The 22068-nt window shown below is 42.9% G+C and overlaps 1 protein-coding gene across 5 annotated transcripts in view; it reads right to left on the bottom strand.

Moving 5' to 3' along the window:
* The window catches only part of RPTOR (regulatory associated protein of MTOR complex 1), a 162745-nt gene extending 148733 nt beyond the window's left edge, over positions 1-14012 (bottom strand). For all 5 annotated transcript variants that reach the window (XM_075044165.1, XM_075044166.1, XM_075044167.1 and 2 more), the window contains exon 1: positions 13313-14012. In XM_075044165.1, the coding sequence (XP_074900266.1) occupies positions 13313-13474 (162 nt within the window). In that variant the 5' untranslated portion in view covers positions 13475-14012. The remainder of the gene's footprint in view (positions 1-13312) is intronic.
* Between the last annotated feature and the right edge of the window lie 8056 nt (positions 14013-22068).

Raw genomic sequence — 22068 nt, 5'->3', positions numbered from 1 at the left:
TGTTTGGCACTCGCTCACTTGTCTGAAGCGAGGCCACCCACATCTCCACTTCCCCAGGATGCTCATTACAATTCAGAATGCAGGCAAAAAGAAAAAAAAAATCCAAACTTCACACTTACAGAAAAAACTAGAGCCACACAAATGTATAATTTATAAAGAAACTAGAAACTGGAGCAGAGAGACACTACTCACACCAAGAAGGGGGGACAGGGTCTACATCAGGACAGAAATTCTGCAGTGTCCACTCACTCCCATGTCTATGATGGGGAACCCGAGTAAAAAATTAGCAAAAAATCTGGCTAATGGCTTCATCCCAAACTATGTTCTTGCTAGCAAAACCCTGCAATCATGTAGGAGTTACTCATCCCCATGAGTTAACAAGGAGGAAGCAGCACTTTCCAGAATACAGATGAACACAAGAGTCTGAACGAGGATTCCCTCACTGGCATTTCACGAGGGTTCCCAAAGGAGTGCACATAGATGGGGTGACAAGGTCCAGAGCTGAAGTTTAGCACTAAGTACCCATGCACTAAGAGAACTTTACCAAAATTAAGAACAATACATAGTAAAAGTATAGTTACTGGCAAAATGAGGATTGGCTGCAAGATGCAGCTTGGTCCTCCAAAGCTGAGAGCAGTCAGGTAGCCCTGAGGCAACGCCACCAAGACTTGGATGCCTGCAACCAAACCTGGGGGCTCCCGATGGAGAGCAGACATCTGTGCTGACAACCAACCTGATTCATTCCTCTCCCCCGGAAGTCTTTTTCATCCTCCCCCCCCTCTATCTGCTTCCCTTATCTTTGGCTTTCATCTCTCTTTTCACCTCGCTTTCCTTCACTTATTTTATCAACACCAAACTGCTACCCTCAAAAATATATTGTGCCAGCAATTGTTGACACTTTTCACGTTGTTCACACACATCTTACCCTTCCCTCTCATTTTTTGGTTTAGAAAATTACTACATCTGGACAGAGGGCAACCGCTGCCCTGGTTTTAGAGAACCCAGCACAAAGATCTCACTAGTCGTTCACTACAATAAAGACTTCAATAAAAACCATTCTACAACAGCTGCAACAAAAACATGATATATTTACAAATGTAACAGGCACATACCACATGGTTCACAAGAAATGCACCCAGTTAAAAAAAAAGCTACTTCAACATCCAAGTATTGACTGATTTACCTCCCAGTCCAAACCATACACGGAGAATCCATGACCCACACAAAAGGATACCAGACTTCTTCCCCAGCCCAAGAACTGCATACCACTACACTAGGAGTTATTTTCGGGAAACAGATACACTGAGGAAATGGCCTCATATTGCACTAAGGGAGGTTTAGATTGGATATTAGGAAAAATTTCTTCACCAAAAGGGTTATCAAGTGCTGGAACAGGCTGCCCAGGAAAGTGGTTGAGTCACCATCCCTGGAGGTATTTAAAAGACACGTAGGTGTGGTGCTCAGGGACATGGTTTAGTGGTGGACTTGGCAGTGTTAGGTTTACGGTTGGACTCAATCTTGAGGGTCTTTTCCAACCTAAATGATTCTATGATCCTATGATTTTCAAGGTAGCAAAATAATACCCAGCACTAGTAAAAGGAAGAATAGTTCCAAAATTTTTCAATTCATCCAGTACAAAGTTTGTATGTTATAAAAACAGACTGATTTTTAAAAGTGATCAGAGGTGGCCTGGAAGCTCCATGCACTTTCTGTTACCAGTCCATCCATTACTGGGCTCTGTGAACAGATTAGCTCCTACATGATGCAGGCTGCAGTACATAAGTGGCAATTGGATGAAAACAGTTCCCTTTAGTCTTAAAACCTAAGGGACAGGCTTTCTACTCAGTAAAGCAGATGTCTGGCATGGGACACTTCAGTGACTTATTTTTCCTCAGCAAGTGCACTTGGCTTTCTTCCTGCTCACCTATTTCATGTACAGTATTGACTATTGCACCAATGAAAACATCATGTTACTTCGATGTTGCAATAAATACTTATTACAACATGCAATTTGAAACCTTTCTATTCGTTTTGAGAAGATAACAAAAGATAAGGAAAGAACTTCATTTAGAAAGCAACACCTTTCAAGATCATTATTTAGTGTCATCTTTTCCTGCCTTCCCTTTCCCAAAACCCGCAGAATACGTTTAAAACAGTAATAGGCACACAGTTCCTGTTGAGACTTTTGGCTTGACCCACCCATGCACTAGGCAAAAATAAGAAATCAATCATATTTAACAAAAGATCTTAAATAGGTAACATTTTACTATTTCAAGAAGTATAGAAGTGTTATGTACCAACTACACATATTTGTTGAGAATAGTAGTGCTTAGCAGTATAGTCTGGCAGGAAGAAGGAAAAAAGAAAAAAAAAGAAGAAAAAGGATAAAAACACCCCAAAAAGCCGCCCCCCCCCCAACATCTGACCATTACAGAACTACTTGCACTGACTGAGCTTTAACCTGCACATCGGGACACCTTTTCAGTATGCTACATCCATTGCCAGTTCACACAGCCTCAGAAAAAACATGGTACTGCAGGGTGTTAAAGAGCACGAACATCCCCAGAAGTAATCACACACTGGCAAACAGGCACTAAAAAACCAGAAGGAAACAAAGAAAACTACGGGACAATATAACTTATTAGAAGTGGAAACGCACAAATCATTCTTCCAAGAGAAAGTATCCTGCCAAACAATCTTTTCTGTCTTATTTATTGTTTCCCATTTGTGGTCTAATACTGACTTATTTTTCAATATTTTACTAGTAATGTCTGATCTGTGACTTACGCTGAACAGGCTGATATTTATTTTCTATTCCCAAGTTCGGTGTTTTAAATAAGCATTTCTCCTTGAAAACAGACAGCAAACCAGTAATGAAAAGTAACAGTCTAACTGATCCCAAAGACAAATAGGGTTATTTCCCCTCTGCCTACCTCCCCACAAAGCACATAAAGTATTATACTTCACGACTATTTGTTCTGCTAATAAAGAGCACATCTTCAGTAAGAATTACAGCTCTCTTATACTCCCCTCCAACTCCTACTCAACATCCATCTATGATGTTGAATCATTACAGATCAAAAGAAAACCTGAGCCCAAGAAATCGAATAATGTTTTTCACATTTCTAAACTCTTTTGGAACATACTACCAGAAACTTCATAGCATATTTAAAGCTTCTTAATGCAAGAAGTACTAGGACATTCTCATCTGTTATTACGACAGTGGAAATTTTCTTTTCTACATTTCAAGAATATATCCACCAGAATACATTTCAATGGATTTTTGTTAGAATTAAAAAATTAAGCATAAGAATGTTTGGCAAGCTTATAGGAAAACCAATATCCAAAATGCTTTCTCAGCAAAGGCTCAAGATCAAAACCATAGAATCTCTTACTGTGGACTCTTCTCTACATGGTGTAGTTTGTATGTTAAAAAAAAAAAGGATAAAATTCACAACATTGTATTACATTAAATTTAAAATGATTTAATAACCCTGGGTCAGAACCTGCAACATTTAAATCGCAAAATCCACTTGGTCAAAAAGCTCTTCCCGAGATGTAATGGTACTGAATTTAAACCCCAAATCCATCAGAAATGGGAGTAAGTGAGCAGAGGTAGTTCTGTGTCTATTCAGAAGAGAAGATGCTTATTAAAGCATTTGACATTAAAATGTACATATTGTACTAAAGATCAGAGAACTTGTAAAATATTTTTAATTCACCTCTTATTTCAAGACAAAACAGATCTGCAGACAAGAGAGTAACATCATCCACAGGTATCTCAAACCAAAATTAGTGCAATTTCTGCAGTTATTCTCTGCTAAAAGAAACATTACATTATCTTCGTAGAATGGTTTTGATTGAAAACCTGAAGTTTTATTGTCACAGGGAACCCAACTTATCCTACTGCAGCACACTTGAAAGTAATTCCAGCCCAAACTGTAACTGAGACACCCCATTTCATCAGTTGCTAAAGATTTGTTATAGCCTAAGTAAGAACCAGGTTAGCAACTAAGAGGAGAGTCATATAACTGTTTTATCTTCTAGTTCAAGTAATACCAAGAACAAGTCAGTCCATCAATTTATGAAAATTTTGCATTTTGTGGTAAGACACTCACCTAACATTTCAGAATGGACATTTTCAAACCCATAAATATTTTATTTCTACACTGCAATTTTCAAGCTGAAAAATTTCTGTTTAAATGTTACATAGATGAACATTCAATCGTTATAAACCTGCCTGGTTTTACGCCAATAAGTTAAAATTGCTTCTGTGAGCTAATACAAACACAAGATTAAGTCAGCATTAAACATAAAATATATGTTGCTACATTATTTTACAGAGCTGAGGGTGAACTTATCAGTATTAAATACAAATACTGGGACAGATTTCCAGACTGAGAAATCCTCAAATCCGTCTCATTTGGGAATCTTCATTGGGCAGCAGGCTCAGTTCTGCCTGCTTGTTCAGTAAATTCATTCCCTTCCTAAAGACTTTTTCGGGATATTTTTCTTTATATACATTTACACAGATTTAGTACAAGTCTCTCAACCAAAAGGTAAAACCACCCCTGTTCCACAGATAACTCTAAAATGTTAACTGTTTCAGAGACATGCCATTAAATACTTCAGCAAGGAGTTCTCTAAACACTGAGCAGTAACAGCAATATCCAGCAACACGAAACATTGTTCTCCCTTTGGAGTTTCAGTTACAGATCATTCTGCAACACCCAGAAAATCATGTTTTCTCTTTCCCAAGCCTTGTGGAAGCTTTTATACATCACACCCACACCTGGCAGGCTTTCTCACAACAAGGTGGCCTCTTGCAGCAACCTGCGTGCTTAAGTGGAACGGGGTTCTTCTGTGGGTGACAGAATTCATGGCAGATCTGCCACGGGAAAAGATGGGCATCCTGAACTCTCTGGCAGCTTCCCGTTTCAGGCTCCCAGCTAAGAGGTGGCAAGTGGCAACACTTTGTCCGGATGCTCTCTAACAGCACACGCATCATTTCCAGGGCTCAGGCACAAAACACACCACGGAGGAATGCCAGTTCAGAAATCAGCTGGTGAAAAGGCTGCAAATTTTGAACAGGCAGACAAAACCTTGACCTTCCTGGTCCACTTGATCACAGAACTGCACACAAAAACAGAGAAAGGTTTCTGAAGGGAGTGACTCACACAGAACATATCCCACATGTACATGACTTATCTCTACCCAGCAAAAAGGCAGAAGGAATACAGATCCTTGCTGCAGAAGTGGGATCTGTTTGATGCATTGCCCTTTGAGCAGTCACTTATACCATCAAGCTCCAATTTGGTACCCTTCTACACTCATTTTGCATCACCCTGAGAGATGCTTGAGAATCAAGTGTTATCTTTTTTTTAATGGATCTTCCCTTTGTCAGGCCAAATACCAAAAGGAACGAGATGTGCCAGTCCTCTTCAGCGCACCTGTAACGTTTACAAGGTAAAATACCTGAAAAGGAAGAGCTTTCAGTTTCAAGGAAGTTTTTTTATATAAAGTTTAAAAGAAATAAATTGTTATGGAAAAAAAATCACAGTGTGCTTCTCCACAGCGATAAAAATAGTAGAATGCAAAGAAATACTTCCAAGTTAACATTAATTATTCAACACCTCTGCAGGTAGTCTTCAGCCATCTGTAGCCCAAAAGGTCAGTTCTTGCTGTGACTGTTGTGACAGCATACACTAGATTCCTAGATCAACTCCTCCTTAGTGTTTGTTTTCCTTTTCTAACCTCTGTATTCTGCACTAATACTATGAATTTTCTTCAGAGGTTTATTATGTCCAACATGTTCGTTTACCCAGTGAATGTGGCTAGTACACAAAGTTCAAGAGCAGTCAGTAATGCTAACACAGCTCCTCATAAAACGGACTTTTAACTGCTGGCTGCTCTATTTACTTTATAAGCACTTCTTAGGCTTGTAATGAATTACTACTGTCAATCAATACCCAAGGTATACCTACACACTTTCTATTTACTTGCTCTGGGAAAAGCGTGCATCTTCTCTTGTCTGATAGGGAATAATATCAATTGACATGCTATGGCCCGGCAACCTCAGCTTCTGAAGGGACCCTCAGAGATCAAAGGTAATCATGCATGACAGAACCGCTCTGAAGATTAAAAACTACAAAGTCAAGTAGGCTGATTCACTCTGTCATAGCAAAGCATCAAAATATTGCCTTTAAACCACTGCTTAGATGCATATAACCAAAATAGTGTTTTCTTGTCCCTATCAATCATTTCTTTAAAATAATGAAAAATAATAGGAAGCAAATATTTTACTTCTATGATCTTTGCTTTCTTCATACAACATGCAAAAAGAATCAACAAGAGACATTTTCTAGATGTTATTCCTCATTTGATCTGTGACAACGGCTTTCCTTCTCACCTCAGCACTACTCTGTATCTGCTTTGCATTCTATACAGGCTTCTTTTCATCATTCCACCACATTCCCACTCCTGTCTAGCACTATCTTTAAAAAGGTGTCCATCTTCCCATGCATTGACTTACTACATCTTCAGATCTTCCTTACAAACTATTATTTCAAATTATTCCTAGACGACACTTTTAGATCTTTAACAAGTCAATAATAGATGCTACACAACATACATCTGATCAGGAATCACGCTGCCCCGTTCAAGTGAAATCCCTGAGCTACAGCCAACTTCACTAAATTAAAATAACTTTCTAAAATAGGAAGTTTCCTGAGCCTACAGGAGCAAGCAGGAGAAAAAGGTAAGGACAAGATCAAGTCCATAATTTAAGTGTCAGGAACCTAAAGATGAAGATGCTTGGTTGTGTTGAGAGCCATAAGGTACAGCACACTGTCCCCCTGCCCAATAAGGCTCAGCTACCTATCACTTCAAGGGCTTTAAATTTCTTACTGGGATATGCATGGAGAGAAAGGAGGAGTCACTGAGGGAAGAGTGTCAAGCTTCTCAGAGCAAACCATGCTATAGACTGTGCTCCTTCTTGACGCTTTGTCAGACTACGGGGAAGTCAAGCAGAGGGACAGCCATGAGCGCAGAGCTCCACCCAGATGGCAGGCTGCACAGAGAAGGATGGAATGACTCAAATCATCACTGCTACCACAGACTATTTTGCACACCTCTGAAGCACTGCTCCTTTTCTCTGTTCTGCAGAGTATAGCACTATTTCCATTGCCACTCTCATCCCCTACCCAACAAAAGGTACTCCGGCTGTAGATCACCCTGCCACAACACAGCACGAATAAATAAATAAATACAAATACAGAAGTAAAAATACTGGTCACGGTGTCACTGGTAGAACCACTGGGACAAAAAGATAAAAAGGAACTCTTCAGGCCCTGAGCCCATCTGTCACCTACCATATCCCACATCATAGCTTTGTATTAAAGAATGCCATTAACACAAATCTAGGTTTTGTTAAGTACTTCACTAGATAATTTATTGAGAGAGTCTACAGTACATTCTTTATAGGAGAGCAAGACAAACATCTTGGGTTTATCAAGTTTAGTTGGAAATGCCAGTTAAAGCTATGAGACACAGAGAACAATCGATAATCTCCCTCAGTTATCCATGGCCATACTATGCTAACAGTCACCTTTGGAAATGTTCAAGGGTAGAAGATCAGCACAGCAGCATGCCAATTAAAGCAACATCCCAGAAAGAAAAACACAACCAAACTTCCCAGAAAACCTACATAACCCATGGAGACAAACAAAAACGGAACTCCACAGAAGCCTGGTGCCCTCGAATCCCTCTATCTACATAAAGGCAGAGAAAAGAAATCCAAGAACTGGAGAAGCATTAACAAAGCATTTCTAAAACGTTCACATAACCTCCAGTCTCTCAACTATCAAAACACGCACAATGCCAAAATAAAGAAGTGGTAGTTGTCAGCAGAACAGATGTTTCACAGTTTTCGCCACAAGAGCTTCATGTGAAGCAGCCCGCTACCATCTGGCGATCTACCCCTGCACCAGGGTTCTACCAATGTTTATTAACATTTGCCACACTTGAGAAATTAGAGGAAAAGCCTCATATAGCGATACATATTTTTAATTAAAGTATACAATTTGCAGTAATAGTCCAGCACTTATGTATATCTTTCAAGGTGAATATTTTTTTCATTGTCTGCTATTCACAGGCCTTTCAAATTTCTACAAACGTGCTGGGGGGGCAGGAAGGTAACTAGCCACTACAACATATATCTTGATTTTAAGTAGCAATAATTGCCTAACTCCCCTCCAAATACCATATGCTCAGCATTGCAGCAACACCAGTCTCCAAGACTGCCCTAGTCTCCAAGTCAAAAAAAGAAGCACATTATTTATAAATAAGTATCCTCTCACTCCATTTTTTGAATGCACAAAGATATAGTTATTTTCTGTCATGCCATTTGCTAACAGTGTTCATTTTACATCCTCTAGATCTCAGCTGAAGCGAGAAAATTCATAGGATGAGAAAGCAATTGACCGAGTTGAAGATTTCAGTGTATCCTACTGATATATGAAGGTAAGATCTTTTTCTTTCAAAATATGTGACTAGCTATACTCTTCAGAGCTGTTAATGAAAGTCCCCTCTCTGCTTAGACATAAGAACATTTGTAGATAGTGGTAGATAAAGCGCAAGCTTCCCAACTCTATCCAATCAATACACAACTACCTTAATTCAAAGTGACCTTTGTTCTAGGTAAGAGAAGATATAAATCTATAACTTAGATGACAGTGCTCATTACTTACAGCAGGGGGTTCAGCTCAGAGAAAAGCTGGGGTTTTTGTTTTGTTTTTAAAGACATCGGTAAACCAGCAGGTGCCCTATGCTACCATTCAATTCACACACCTCACTAGACAGTAATTGTCACTTTTAGTAACTATTGAACTAAAATGGATTTCAACCACTGACCTAGAAGAGAGAGATTCACACCATTACCAGTTCTCAGGACCACGCTATAGCATCAAAGTGCTCCAAGCTAGTCTTCCTAAGAGTTTATCTTCATAGCAGGGGAAGAACGGAAACTACATATCATTTGGGTTAGATCCCAGACTACTTACTGGGTTATCAGTTTCCTAAACATGAACACAGTTGATAGTCTGTGATCATGCCTAAGCAAACAGAAAACAAACATTTAAGATGGAATAAGTCAAACTAAAGTGAAGGCTGCTGCCAAAACATGAACTCCCACCCTTTCCCCACACAAGATTCCTGCTGCCTCGTTTCAGCTCACAAAAAACACATGAAACTAGGCTCAGAATAGAGCAAGGAGATGATCCTTCAGCGCCCTAAGAGCAACCAGTAGCCAAGCCACATTCATTACAAGAGTGCCTGGGAAGCTTCCTTAGCTTGAAACAACTATTTCAAGCTAAAATGATGTGCACAAACTTCCAATGCTACTATTCTTCATTAATTTCCTTTGACACATGAAACATTTACCATGCAGGCAGGTAAACTCCGCTCCTCTGAATTAAGCGCATTTGTATGCGGTCCTGCTTTAATCTGCATTTCCATAGAAACCTAATTGTGTACTCCTCTTCTCATAAAAAGAGGATTTAATTCTCACTCAGTAAGTTATGAGGCAGCAGGAAAAAAAAAACGTTAAAGTAAAACTATTACAATCAGCTTTGTTACTCTCTGCTTATTTTGGAAATCAATATTAAAGTACAGCAAATCTTAATTTAAATATTCTGAATTTAGTAGCAACTTGTCAGTAAAACCTGGTGTATTTGAAATCTTTTTATTTAAATCAAGTTTCATGATTTGGTTGCTACCGAGGCTGTGAGATTTAATTCAATACACAAAGCATAATTCCAACCCTCTTGTGTTAAAAATATTCTTTAAATAAATAATAGATCAAAGTAGTGTCACTTTGATGGCATATGTAGTCCATGAAAGCAGGAGACGAAGGCTTAAATGTTTTCAGAGCAATCCTTCTGGATGAAGGGGGCGGGGGGGCAAGCGAATGTTCAGTTATTTTATCTAGATTTACCTCTCATTACTTTTCTTATTTGATTCTTCCCTCTTATTAGAGTTCTGCCTTCTAAAGAACCTTCAAGTTCTTATAAACTCTTTTTTTTTAGAGCAATAAAGCAAGATGAAAACAAGCGTCATTCCATACTAAATCTTAGTGAATCATTTCCTACAACTACAGTAAAGCTAGGATCACTCCCTAGGACTACTCAAGATGATGAATAAGGGCAAAATCCACCACTGCCTGTGTTTTTTCATGATTCACAGCAAAAAAATGCCACAGATTTACCTGCAACTTGGGCAGATAGAGACTTGTTTTAGTTAATCTTTGAGAATTTCTTGATTTAGAGATAGGCTGGTGTGTTTAAATACAGATAAGGGTTCCCATCCTAAGCTTTGACAAGTTAATTTATCAAATTTAAAATAACAGAATGTTTTCCATACTCTCAACTCACACCAAGAGGTATATCCCCTCCAGCCCTCAAGAAAATCTCTTTCAATAGCATCTCAAAGATAAGACTACATCTGAAGTCAATCAGACCTGGCTTGTGGAAAAAGGAGGCAAGAAACAAGAGAAGGAAGCTAAAATAAATTGGGGAATGCAACAGAGCCACAGTCAGATTGACACTGGAGGGAAATGACTATGTGTTGCTTTTAATTTGATTAGCAGCTATAGACAGACATCAGAGGCCTTGAATGCTGACCAAAACAAGCACGGCTGCAACACAAAATTCTGATCACTGAGGAATCATTATCTAAAGGAAGAAAAAAGAAAGAGAGGAAACTTTCTGAAGACAGCTAAAACAACAAGATGAGAGGAATCATTAATTTATAATGCCAGAGAGCACATAACAAAACAGTTAAGTGAAATCAGAAAAAGGAAAAAAAAGGAAAAATTAAAAAAAAAAAAAAAAAAAAATCAACAAAAGGTCATTATACGTCCTGACAGTAAAGGCTGACAGATTACTGCATATCTTCCCTCACACTATTATTTCAAAATGCTTCATAATAAAAACTCCACAAATCTCAAGTTCCTGCATTTTTGTTACAATGCTTGGTTTGCTGGACAAACCCGTTACACTCAAACTGCTATTTTCAGTTGGTCTACGTGAAAACAACAGCAGCATGAACTAGCAAGCTAGCCTTCTACTTTCTGTTCACATAACGCAAGGTCAAACCACATTATATGACTTTATGAACTATTTCGCAGGATTAACCTAACTTGAGTTAGCTGTGGGAAAATATTTAACAAACATCATTTTCCATACAGAATTCTAAACACCCCATCTTCAGACCCCTTTCTTCACCATTTTTGGTTCTGGTAACTTTGTTATATCACATCAAATGCTAAGGAGACATCCAATGATAGCTAAAAAGTTGAATAAAATACAAGATATTAAAAGTAACTATTAAGATTTAAAAGTAATGAGATTGAGCAGTCTCAAATCAGCTTCTCTTCCTCTTTCAGATGTCTTTATCTGCTTTCTATATATTCCTATGAACCTGTTCCTAAGCAAAAAGTAATCATACACAACGGCAAGTTTGTCCAAACAATGCCTAATAAAGCTGTCCAGATACAAATGACACATGAGCAGCACCACTAATCCTAATATAAAGAAAAGTTATTTGATTCAAGCTGACAGTGAAAACAGAAGGACCAAACAGAAAATTTCAGATTTGCTCTTATCTTCTTCATTTACAAAAATAAGACTCAATATCTTGGAGAATGATTCAGGGTCTCATTTCGCTGAGTTCATTCACAGCGAGTAGCACACTATTTCGCAAAAAGCACATAATTCACAGCACAGAGGACTCTCAGAGGAAGAAACTGCAACTCCATAACAGTAAGGACGGTAGGAATTGGGCTGTGATGATCACTGTAACCAGCGCTCTTGTCTTCATTGAAATGACTCTCTCTGGCTGTAACATGCATATGAAATGTTTAACAACAAATACAGAGAAGACAGCTGATTACTACCACTTTACTCATGCTTATGCTGTACAACCTATTGGTTATCTTGATCAAGTCAATGTCATTCCCAATTTAGAAAAAGACAACTTTGCAGATCAGGAAATAAGTGAACAAGAAGCTTCACAGGAAGGCAGAGGGATCACTAAAATAGACAAGCAAGCTCATCACACCTCCACAGTCTACTAGAGAAAAAACTCTTCTTTGCCAAAACCCTTTAAAGAAGACATACCACAAAACTTTGTGTTCTGTGGCTCGTTTAAATTACACCCAAAAAAAGCTCAATACAATCCATTAACGATCTGCCAAGTGAAATTTTCAGTACCTGATTCTACTCAGTCAAATGATTCTGGTTCAGCCACAGCCTTCCCCAAAACTTCTAAGCACTATAACCATTTAGGTGAACACCCCTCAAGGAACATTTAGGCTCATGCATAGTATCCTCATGCCTGGTCATAATGCCTCTGGAAACAAATTACAGGATGGAGTTTCAACAGCAGTTCCCAAGTTATTCCACAGTATTACAAGAGAGATCATAAACATAACAGAAGTCTGGTCACCCAAAAAAATTCATACATATTCATAAACACAAAGTTATGGGCAAAACAACTTTGAGACCTAGGAAATCCTGCAACCTAAAGCAGTTTCCAAGAACAGAATGAGTTGAACTGATGATCCATGACATTTCTTAGGTGCTCTGTTTGTTTGCTTTTAACTTAAATGTTTAAGTTGGGACATGGACGCAACGCAGGATTCAAGACCCTCTGGCAGGTAACTTTCTTTGACACACTTGGTTTTATCAGTTTAATATGCAACATACGTTCAAACACAAGAGAAGCACCTTGCTTTAATACAGTGCGTGCTTCATCTAATAACTATTTTCTGCCCTCAAAATCACATAATCTCAGTTTCCACACACACAAAGAATGGCTTATTTCTATATTCCACAAAACATGCTGGTGACAAGCTTCAAAAGCACAAAGCTTCCGTGCATCTTCACCACTAGACAACTGTAATGACTCCGTTTATTGCACCTTGTGCTCACATCATTAACCCGCTGATCCAGAGAGCTCTTTAAGACCTCATTAATTTTATTGTCTTTCCTGAAAATCACCAAGTACCCAAATTTCACATAAAGATCTTAAATGAGGGAGCTACTCAAAGAGCGTACTAGCATGAACTTGGAGTCAGTACTTTTGACCCATCTGAACATTTGCTTCCCATAATACCATATGGCAGGCACACAAACTAAAGGCAAGTTAGACTGTCAGATCAAATACCCAGTGTAGCCCTCTGAGCACTTACTCCTCCCTTTCCACCACTTGTCCCCCCCACACCTCCTCCAAAACCCATCCTGCCCTGGAGCATTACCCGGTCCTTCATCCTCCAGCTCTGAGCCAAAGACTTGGAGCCTTCGATCTTCTCGCAATGCCTTTTCTTCATAAAGGCCAGAGGCAAGTTCCAGTCAGTCAGGTCAGACTCATCCTCCTCCCCAAGCCCCAGAAGAGGCGACTGCAGCATCTCAGACTCCATCAGAGGGGAAGTGCCAGGCAACAAGTGAGCAGCAATCTCCAGCCCAGCACGCAGCGGGGGCCGAGGGAATCACTCCGGCAAGTGGAGGCGCAGAGGCGGGCTGGCGGGAGGGGAGGACGGGGCAAGGGCAGAGGGAGGCTCCTCTCCCAGGTGTGCAGGTAAGGACGAGCCCGGAGGAAGCAGCGCCTTCCACCTGGAGACTCTCCTCCTCCTTCTCCTCCTCCACCCGCGGACAGCAGCCCCGTCCGGGCTCCGAGGAAGGTGGCGTCTCCCGGCCCGGCGGAGGGGCCGAGGTGCCGGCGGGGACCGGGCCCCGGGCCTCCACTGGCGCCTCTAGCCCTGCGGGCCCTGCACTCTCTGCGGCGGGAGCCGCGCCCGGCCCATCGCGGCTCCCAGCTCCCTCGCACACCGGCGGGCCGAGAGGGGATCGGCGAGCTGCGGAACGGGAGCGGGGAGGAGGCGGGAGGAGAAGGGGAGACTCGTCCTGCAGCGCCGAAGAGCCCGACTCCTCTCACCACCACATCAAGGAGGCGGCCATCTTTCCCCGGCCCACAATGCACCGCGCTACGGGCCGCCGCGTGGGACAAGCCGGGCCGCCGCGGTCCAGCCGCGGTTACCATGGTGACAGCGCGGCCTCTCCCGGGCCTAGCGCGGGCCGGGCGACCCCGGGAGCCTTCCCGGAGCCCCCCCGGGGCCCCCACCGGGAGCCGCAGGGCTTAAAACAGGCCACCCTCTCCCGGACAGGCGGGGACCACCCGGATGAAGGTCCCCCGCTCGCCCGGTCCTTCCCCCGCCGTGCGCGGCCTCAAGATGTCGGCGGTGGGCAGCCCGTCCCGGGGGCGGGGGGGGGGGGGGGGGAGGCAGCACCACAGACTGGGCAGGTTTGGGTGCTGCGTGTGGGGAAAAGGCGTTTCAAGGGCAGGACAGGCACCGGCGGGGATCCCAGCCCGAGAGGCTGCTCGGGTCGGAGGGTGAGGGGTTGAGCCGTGGCGGTACCGGGGTGGGGGGGCGGCGGGGTTGTCAGTCTTGAGGTGGGGGCTGAAGGTCCTGCACTGCTGCGTGCAGAGACCGAAAGGACGAGATTTTGGCCATGCCGTCTGCTCCTCGTTTTAACTGCCCCGCCAAGCTGCATGTCCACCACGGGCTTCTTGGCTGGGAGGCGTAGGATGCGATCTCCTTGTTCCCTCCAGGGATTTTCCCTCCTCCAGCACTGAAGGGACAAGTTCACCCATTACCTTCGGGTCACCGAAAAATGAATGCACAAAAAACCCCCAACATAACTTAGGCTTCCATCACGTAAAGCAGCGCAAGACTGACTGCACATCATACCGAGCCTTCCAGACCACCCTGCCCTACAATTACAGATCTGATGATCTTCATCTTAAACAGAGATAAAAATAAATCCGTGATGTCAAGCTCCTGGCTCTGAGCAGCACGAGCATTGCACTGGTGTGTCCTGGTTTCCCCAAATGCGCCCTGCCGCGGCACAGGAACAGGTACTAGTCTGATTGTGCCAGTTCTTGGACCTCCCTTCACTTCCAGTTGTGTGGTCACTTCTACTGGGGCAAAAGAGCAGGGAAGTGGTGAAACCGGACAATAGATTCCAGCATAATTAGACCTGATTTATGTTCACTCCATATATGAGGAAAAGCAGATGTAGTATTTCAGGAATATATCCTCTTCACTATCAAATAAACTGAAGGTTAATGAATATCAAATATTGCTCCTAATGAAGTTCCTCAGAGTGTTTGCTCTTAGCAGCAATCAAGTCCAACCGCGTTCATGTTTGTAATACTTTAAATGTGTAAAAATTATTTCAAAGTAGAAATCAAAGACTACATGTATAATTTGATTTATAGAATCATATTAATTTTCATTAGTATTTTCAGTGTGTTTACATTCATGGACTATTTTAAATGCAAAGACCTTTCTCTACAATAGATTGGAAAATAATGTTTCTTGGAGGCTCTGGGGTGGCCAACATTTGCTTTTGCTCCTTCGATTTACTGACTGAGCTGATTCATTGCTTTACGGGTGCTTTATGCTGATGGCTGATCATAACTACATGATTGTTATTGAAATTAATTGCCATGGCATAGAAAGCGCTTATGGCTGTGTTTCTGCTAACCTTTAATGAATTGCTCCTACCAACGGCAGCTACACAAAATGGGAGTTACAATCCCAACACGCCACCTGAAAAAAATTACAGCCACTGGAGCACCCAGGGCAGCTAATCCAGTGCCACGGCTGCACAGATGGACCCTCGCGCTGGGCAGCGCAGGTCGCTAATCCCGGCTCCCAACAGCTTTAGGGAGCGTGTGCCGAAGCCGGCGCCTGCCCCACCAGAACGTGCTGCTGTGTGGCCTTGGGAGCTGCCACCGAAAATACCTTTGAAGGACACAGCTGCCAGAGGGCAGAGAGCACAAATCTGCCTCACTTTCCATGTGCACAGCTTTAAAATGGTGATTATTTAAGATAAGGACCCTGTGTTTTTACAGTCAGCCAGGCGAAGTCCATGGCCTGTGCTGGAAGAGCTGGGCTTTCCCCTGTCCCCTCTGCACACTTTAATTCAGGGACTTCTCTGAAATGCTGCCCTGCTCCCCTGAGGCTCTCAGTGCTCCCAGTGCTTTCATCCCATCCACACCAGCGTCTCTGCTCAGTTCCACCTGGTAGGAGCTCTAGGAGGAAGGGGACGGGGAAGGTGGCAGGAGGAAGACTCCGCAGAGCAGAGCCAAAGTGACGGCTTGACTGTCAGGATGAGAACCAGACGGCAAGAGCAGGCTGTCAGCAGACTTCCCACACAGCTCTGAATGCATCAGCTCTGACCTGCAATGCTCCCATTATCGCAGACATGCACTTGCTGGAAGGACCTCAGTCTAGACCTGCGGCTCTCCACTTCACTCTTCCCGTTGCGGATCCACCCTCTCCTGTTTAATTGCATCCTTTATCGTCACTGCTGGCCAGGATTTCCTCTGGTGTTGGCTTCTCTGTACCAAAGGCAGCATGTGGTGATGCATGCTGCTGCCATCAGGACCCCCCATTTCCTTGCAAAGTCAACCCTCTGGCCCCAGATTCTGAGCAAAATAACATTAAATTGACAGATTACAATTTTTCTTGCCTTAGAGTAATAGGCTGATAGAAGGTCCCTACACACAAGAGGGGCTTAGCAGCCCTTTATGTTCACGCTGTACTGGATCGAGGTGTATACAACTTTCCACAGAAGAATAAAACCAGATGTGTTTCTGGGCATGTCTGTGGACACAGATGCTCACAGGTACACACCTGCTTCAGGCTATGTGACCAGTCCCTGTCCCCTGCAGCAGAAAGCCCAGGGCCAGTTCCCACGCTGGTAATGGGGCCGCGCACACAGGCTCTTCTCACAGTTTTCACAACAAATATTCCTCCAGTCGTTGTGTGGTGATTCAGGATAGAGCCCTTGCTGCCCCCAAGGATTTGGGTTGCATTGTCAGAGCATTGCAGAAGAGCCAAATGAGCGGAACATCAGAAAGGCTGGCTGCCTGAAAAATAGGGGGACCTCACAGGCTCCTTATGACCTTTCTAAGCCTGCTGTGCCATTTCTACAAGTGATAAAACACCGTAAGAGTTTGTGGTCGGGAAATACCACCTGCACAGGCAGCGACTCAGCCAGGAGTGGGCCGAGGCAGGGCATCAGCAGCATTTGTGTCCGCACCTACGACAGAGCGGTACCGCGCTGCCCCAAAGCAGCTATTGCCGCAGGGCTGGGAGTCCCACCACCCCCAGCCCACGGGGTGACTTACTGCTTCCCCCAGCCTCAGTGGGCACAGCGCAGACCATCGGGACCGGCACGGCAGAGCACCCGTAACCTCAGCAAAGGGAGGGTGCTGCTCTCCTGACAGTTTCTGAGACCTGGCCAGGATGACATCATCTACACGCTAAATACATGTTATTTTTTAATGCGTGAGGAAAAGGGCATAACATTTAGTTTTAGCAAGTCTGTGATTGGGAACTGACCAGAGCCAGTAAATATCAAATGAAAAAATTTACCTGCACTTTATCAGATCTCTGAACAAGCCTTGCAAATATCCTTTTCTAAAGGACACGTGCTGCAGGTCAGGGGGGATCAGTCTCCATTTGAATTCTTAATTTTGCAAGTTTTGATGGAAATCAGAATGAATTGATTTGTTCAAAAACAGCACTGCCAAGCACTTGGCCCTGATGGCATCTGCTCTCTGATAATGAAAATCTTCAGGATGGTAGTCACGGGCTCTCTGGTAATTTGCAGCTCTATGCTTTAATCAAAGCAACTCACCTTATTTCAGTCTCCATAGGGCAAGAACCAAAGGGAGACATAAATAATCTTCCATTTATATCTTCATAAAAGTTAGTTGTTAGAAGTGATGCCATTCCCTGGACTTCTTTCATTTCACTCCATAGTCCAGTGTCAGGTCCTGGTTTCTTTCATGGCAGAGGAAATTCTGCAGCTTTTACTCAGGCAAAATATTTCTCAACGTCAACAGGCCATGGCAAGCCCCATACCGCTAGAGTATAGAATCTAGGCTACATATGTGCTTCTCCTGCTGGGCTTGTGTGGGCTTTCTTAGTGTTCTGATTTATTTATTTATAGTGTTTAGTTCATATTTCTACAGTACCACAGACTCTTAAGACCTCCAAGGATGGAGGCTATGTAACTTCTCCAGGCAATGTACCCTTGATAGCTAATTTTTGTCTTAAAATTAAAGGAAGTACTTCATTCCTACCATCAGTGGGCAGAGAAAACAGCTTATTTCTCCATACTGAAGTGAAACTAAATCTTTTTAGATGTCTCCAGTTTGTCCAAACCTTTCTTAATTCCAGCCCCATCCTCTGACATGCTCCAGGCACACTCAGCTTTAGTCTGAAAATCTAGTAAACATGCTTCCTAATCACTCATCCAAGTCAGCAGCAGCAGTTGTCAAGGCAGCTCCCAGCCCCAGATGGACCTCTAGAATACCCTGCTCCTTCCATGTTGACAGTGGGTCCTTGGTAACTCATATCAAACATCCAAACTGCTGTAATTGCATGTAGACCACATTTGCTAGTCACTGCATGTGTTGTGTGATTTTAGGCATTAGCCAGGTGAGTGTCTGTGTCTAAGCAAGGCATCTGGGCTTCTATTAGAGTTGATAAAGATGTAGTCAAGTCAGTCAATAGAGCTTAGCATGCAATTCATCTAAAAAAACGCAGGGTGAAGTGAGCTGTGTCCTAAACTTGGTTGGCTGTATTGACTACGTCTCTGCCTGCCTAACAAGGAAAACATGACTACATTCAGTCTGGAATGTCAATTATGTTTTAGTGCTTTGAAAATATGACTGGGAGCCCCACAGTCAAATGCTCGGTTAATTTATTCTCCTATGCATTTCAACACCAAGGAAACTTTTATTGCAAATGCAGGGAGAAGCTTCAGCTCCTGCTCCCTTTGGAGGTACTTTAGCTGGTTCGTATTAGTTTATTGCACTCCACATCTGCCTGCCCGCAGGCGGAATTTTTCCCTTTGAATTCTTTGTGGCACTTATTGCCTAGCTGGCTTTGCAGCCCCCTAAAACACACACACACACTCACGCTCGTAGGCAGAACTTCACCTACTGTACTTCATGTTGGGAGCTCACTGTGTTTCAGATCCCTGTGTTCCAATCCTAGTTTTATCTTTCATAAAGCTGAGCCCTAGTTTAGCAAATCTGTTCTCAGTTAAAGTGGCATTGTAAAACCCTTGTTCCTAGAGAATCTAGGGAGTGGAAACACTATGTCAAGTAAGGCACATTAAGTGATGTCCTAAAAACCAAAATGCAGAAGGATTATCTTCCAGAAACACACTTGGACAAATTCTTCCACCTGTCACTCTTTTTAATGAAAAATTCTCCTATCTCAGTCTCTGTCAGTCTCCTTTGTTTTGCCTTATTCAGCCAGCTAATTCTAATTCCACTCTGGGACAGGAAGAAAGAAAGATGTGGAAAGAAGAATGTTATTCATAAATAACAAGAGAGATTTTATCTTTAATTTTCATTAGTCAAATTCACAGGTCACCAAATGACTCAAAGTCAGATGCAAAGGTCTGTGCCCTTAGCCAAAGGGTTACCTTTTCTAAGGCTTTAAGAGCAGGTGTTTGTCTATACGTGTATGCATGTGAACACATACCTTCCCCATACATAGCCTCTCAGCCAAGCATTATTTGTACAGCCATGACTGAGGTTGCTTTAAGCATTTAGGGGCTAACAACAAGGTTTGTTTTAACACTTCAGTCAGGGGAGCTTTATATCCTAAAGACAGTAGGTAAAATATTTATTAGGAAGAATATCTATTTTTAACTAAGTATGATTTCAGTTCTATTATTTATGTGTGTACAGCACATAGACTTCCACGCTTGTCTCCTTGCAGTAAATGTGAACCGAAGACTTAAGGCTGGAAACGGGAATTGGAGCCTGGGGAGGAAGGGATCGGGAGGCAGGTGAGAAGGGGGTGGTTGATGTTATGTGCCAAATCCAATACACATCAGAAAATGATTCATAAAAATTGACCCGCCATCTCGTAAAAGAATCCCAGTGACCTCCCTCTGTGAGAAAGAGAACTGAGGAGTCTATTCCTAGCACTGCCACGCTCTTCCTAACTCGCTTCCTTTAAATACACACAGGCGGGGAAACGCGCACTCGTACAGGCACTGCCCCAGCGCTGCTGAGAAGAAGCAGTTGTAGCATTAAACCTGTCAGATTGGGCTTAACAGAGCACTTGTCTGACTGCCTGCCAAAGGCGCTCTACTACAAAATACCATCTCGTGAGTAACTAACTGCTGCCGCAACTTCTGCTTTCCAGGCAGTTCACCTACAGCACAGGAACCAGCGCAGTGTCTAGGGGGAACAGAAAATCTGAGGCTTTCCCCTGCCCAGACAAGAACCAGCTTGAGAAGACTTGAGGACAGAAGATGACTCAAACCTGAAGCAGAGGAAACCACCACTGGGCTACTGAGTCTTATTCCAACTCGTCGTGCTTCCAGAGAGGGGAATACACATCCGTACGGATGCAGTCACACCACCCTGCTCAACACAGGGCCACGCCAGCCTGCGCTTTCTGCAGAGCAGCCACCTCTCTACGCTGTAGGAAGGACACAAGCGTCCCTCTGAAAATCCTTTGCCGTCTGCATTTGAGTATCCTGCAGCTGATGCAGAGGAAACCAGCAGCCACTTTATTCTAGGAGATGCAGATGGGATTTAGAGAGGGCTGGGGATCGTGGCCAGAGCATTTGACGTCCCGGTTGTTCTTAAATGCCCCTGGCCCCTCATGCTGTTGCAATGTGCTGTTATGAACACACTCACACCGCCTTAAAATTATGGGAGACATAAAATAGGTGCGAAGCTGTGTCTTAGTCAGGAGCACTGCATTAGGAACATGACAGGGATTCTTCTTCTCTTCTCATGTTGAAAAGGCCAGAATAAAGACTAGGTCAAAAATCTCTCTTTGCCCTTTCAGTGGAAGAAGTGCTTTGCCACCAGGGGCCTTTTTTGTCACGAAGGAGAAGGAGTGAGAGAAAGAAGAGGTGATGCCACAGTTCGAAGCAGATAACGTGGGAGTTCTATCTTTCCTCTTTGCCAGCATTGAACTATAAAAGGGCAAGTTTCTTGACAAATCAGTAGCTGTAGAGTTTAGTTAATGAGTGTATTTGACATCCTTGCATACGAGGTAGTAAAGAAGCTAGAAGTAATTCAGACTGTGAAGCAACACCTGCGTTTCACCCCAAAGGTGGCTTTAGGTCACCGACAAATGTAAAGATTTCTGTGATCCTGCTTGTACAGGGGAGGCTTAAATGACCACTCTGAAGACTGACAAAAATTGGTTGCTTAATGGAGATGTTTTTCTCATAAAGCCTGAGTGAAGCTGCACTCAATACGTTTGGGGATACGATAGATTAGATAGTTTGTAGAAGTCGTTAATAGAGTTCTCAAACCACTTTGCTATCCATCTCAATGAAAGGCGTTGTATAAATGTAAGCTCATTTGTTATCATTATCTCCCTTTGTCTCTTTGCAATCTGGATAATTTGCTAGGTTATCAGGCTATGTGTGTTTAAAAACACATGATAGATGTCACCTCAGCAGATACTCACTGGTTTTCTCATTATTGAGAGCAGAAATGTTTCCTTAAACACTCTGTAGCTATTATAGATCAGTATCAGCTCTGACTCAGCAACAAAACCACCCCAATACACTAGAAATAGAAGCCAGCGAACTCTGCTGGCTCCTTCTGAGCCTGTCAAAAGCATTCAGACCAAATGTCCCGTTTTCTGGCATATCTTTTTGCAGTCACCTTGCCAGCGCACCTTCCCATGGAGGGCAGGCAGGACTTGACATTCCCTTTAACCAGAGCTGAACTGGCTAATAAGGAGTAATTCAGCATTTTACAGGAAGTTCTTACCGTCTTCTTCTGGGGCTTGGAAATGTGAAAGTTATTTCATGGAGCAGCCTTTAGAAATGCCCTGCACAATGATGCAGAGATTGGTTCAGAATCAGAACCACTATGGTTTGGTTTTATGATGAGCAATAAAAGAGGCAACAACCAAGAGGCTTGGATCCAACCAAAACAAACCCT

This window comes from Buteo buteo, chromosome 13 (genome assembly GCF_964188355.1).
Source record: "Buteo buteo chromosome 13, bButBut1.hap1.1, whole genome shotgun sequence".
NCBI lineage: Eukaryota > Metazoa > Chordata > Aves > Accipitriformes > Accipitridae > Buteo > Buteo buteo.
The sequence above is the reverse complement of the archived record's forward strand: the minus strand, read 5'-3'. Positions and strand labels throughout refer to the sequence as shown.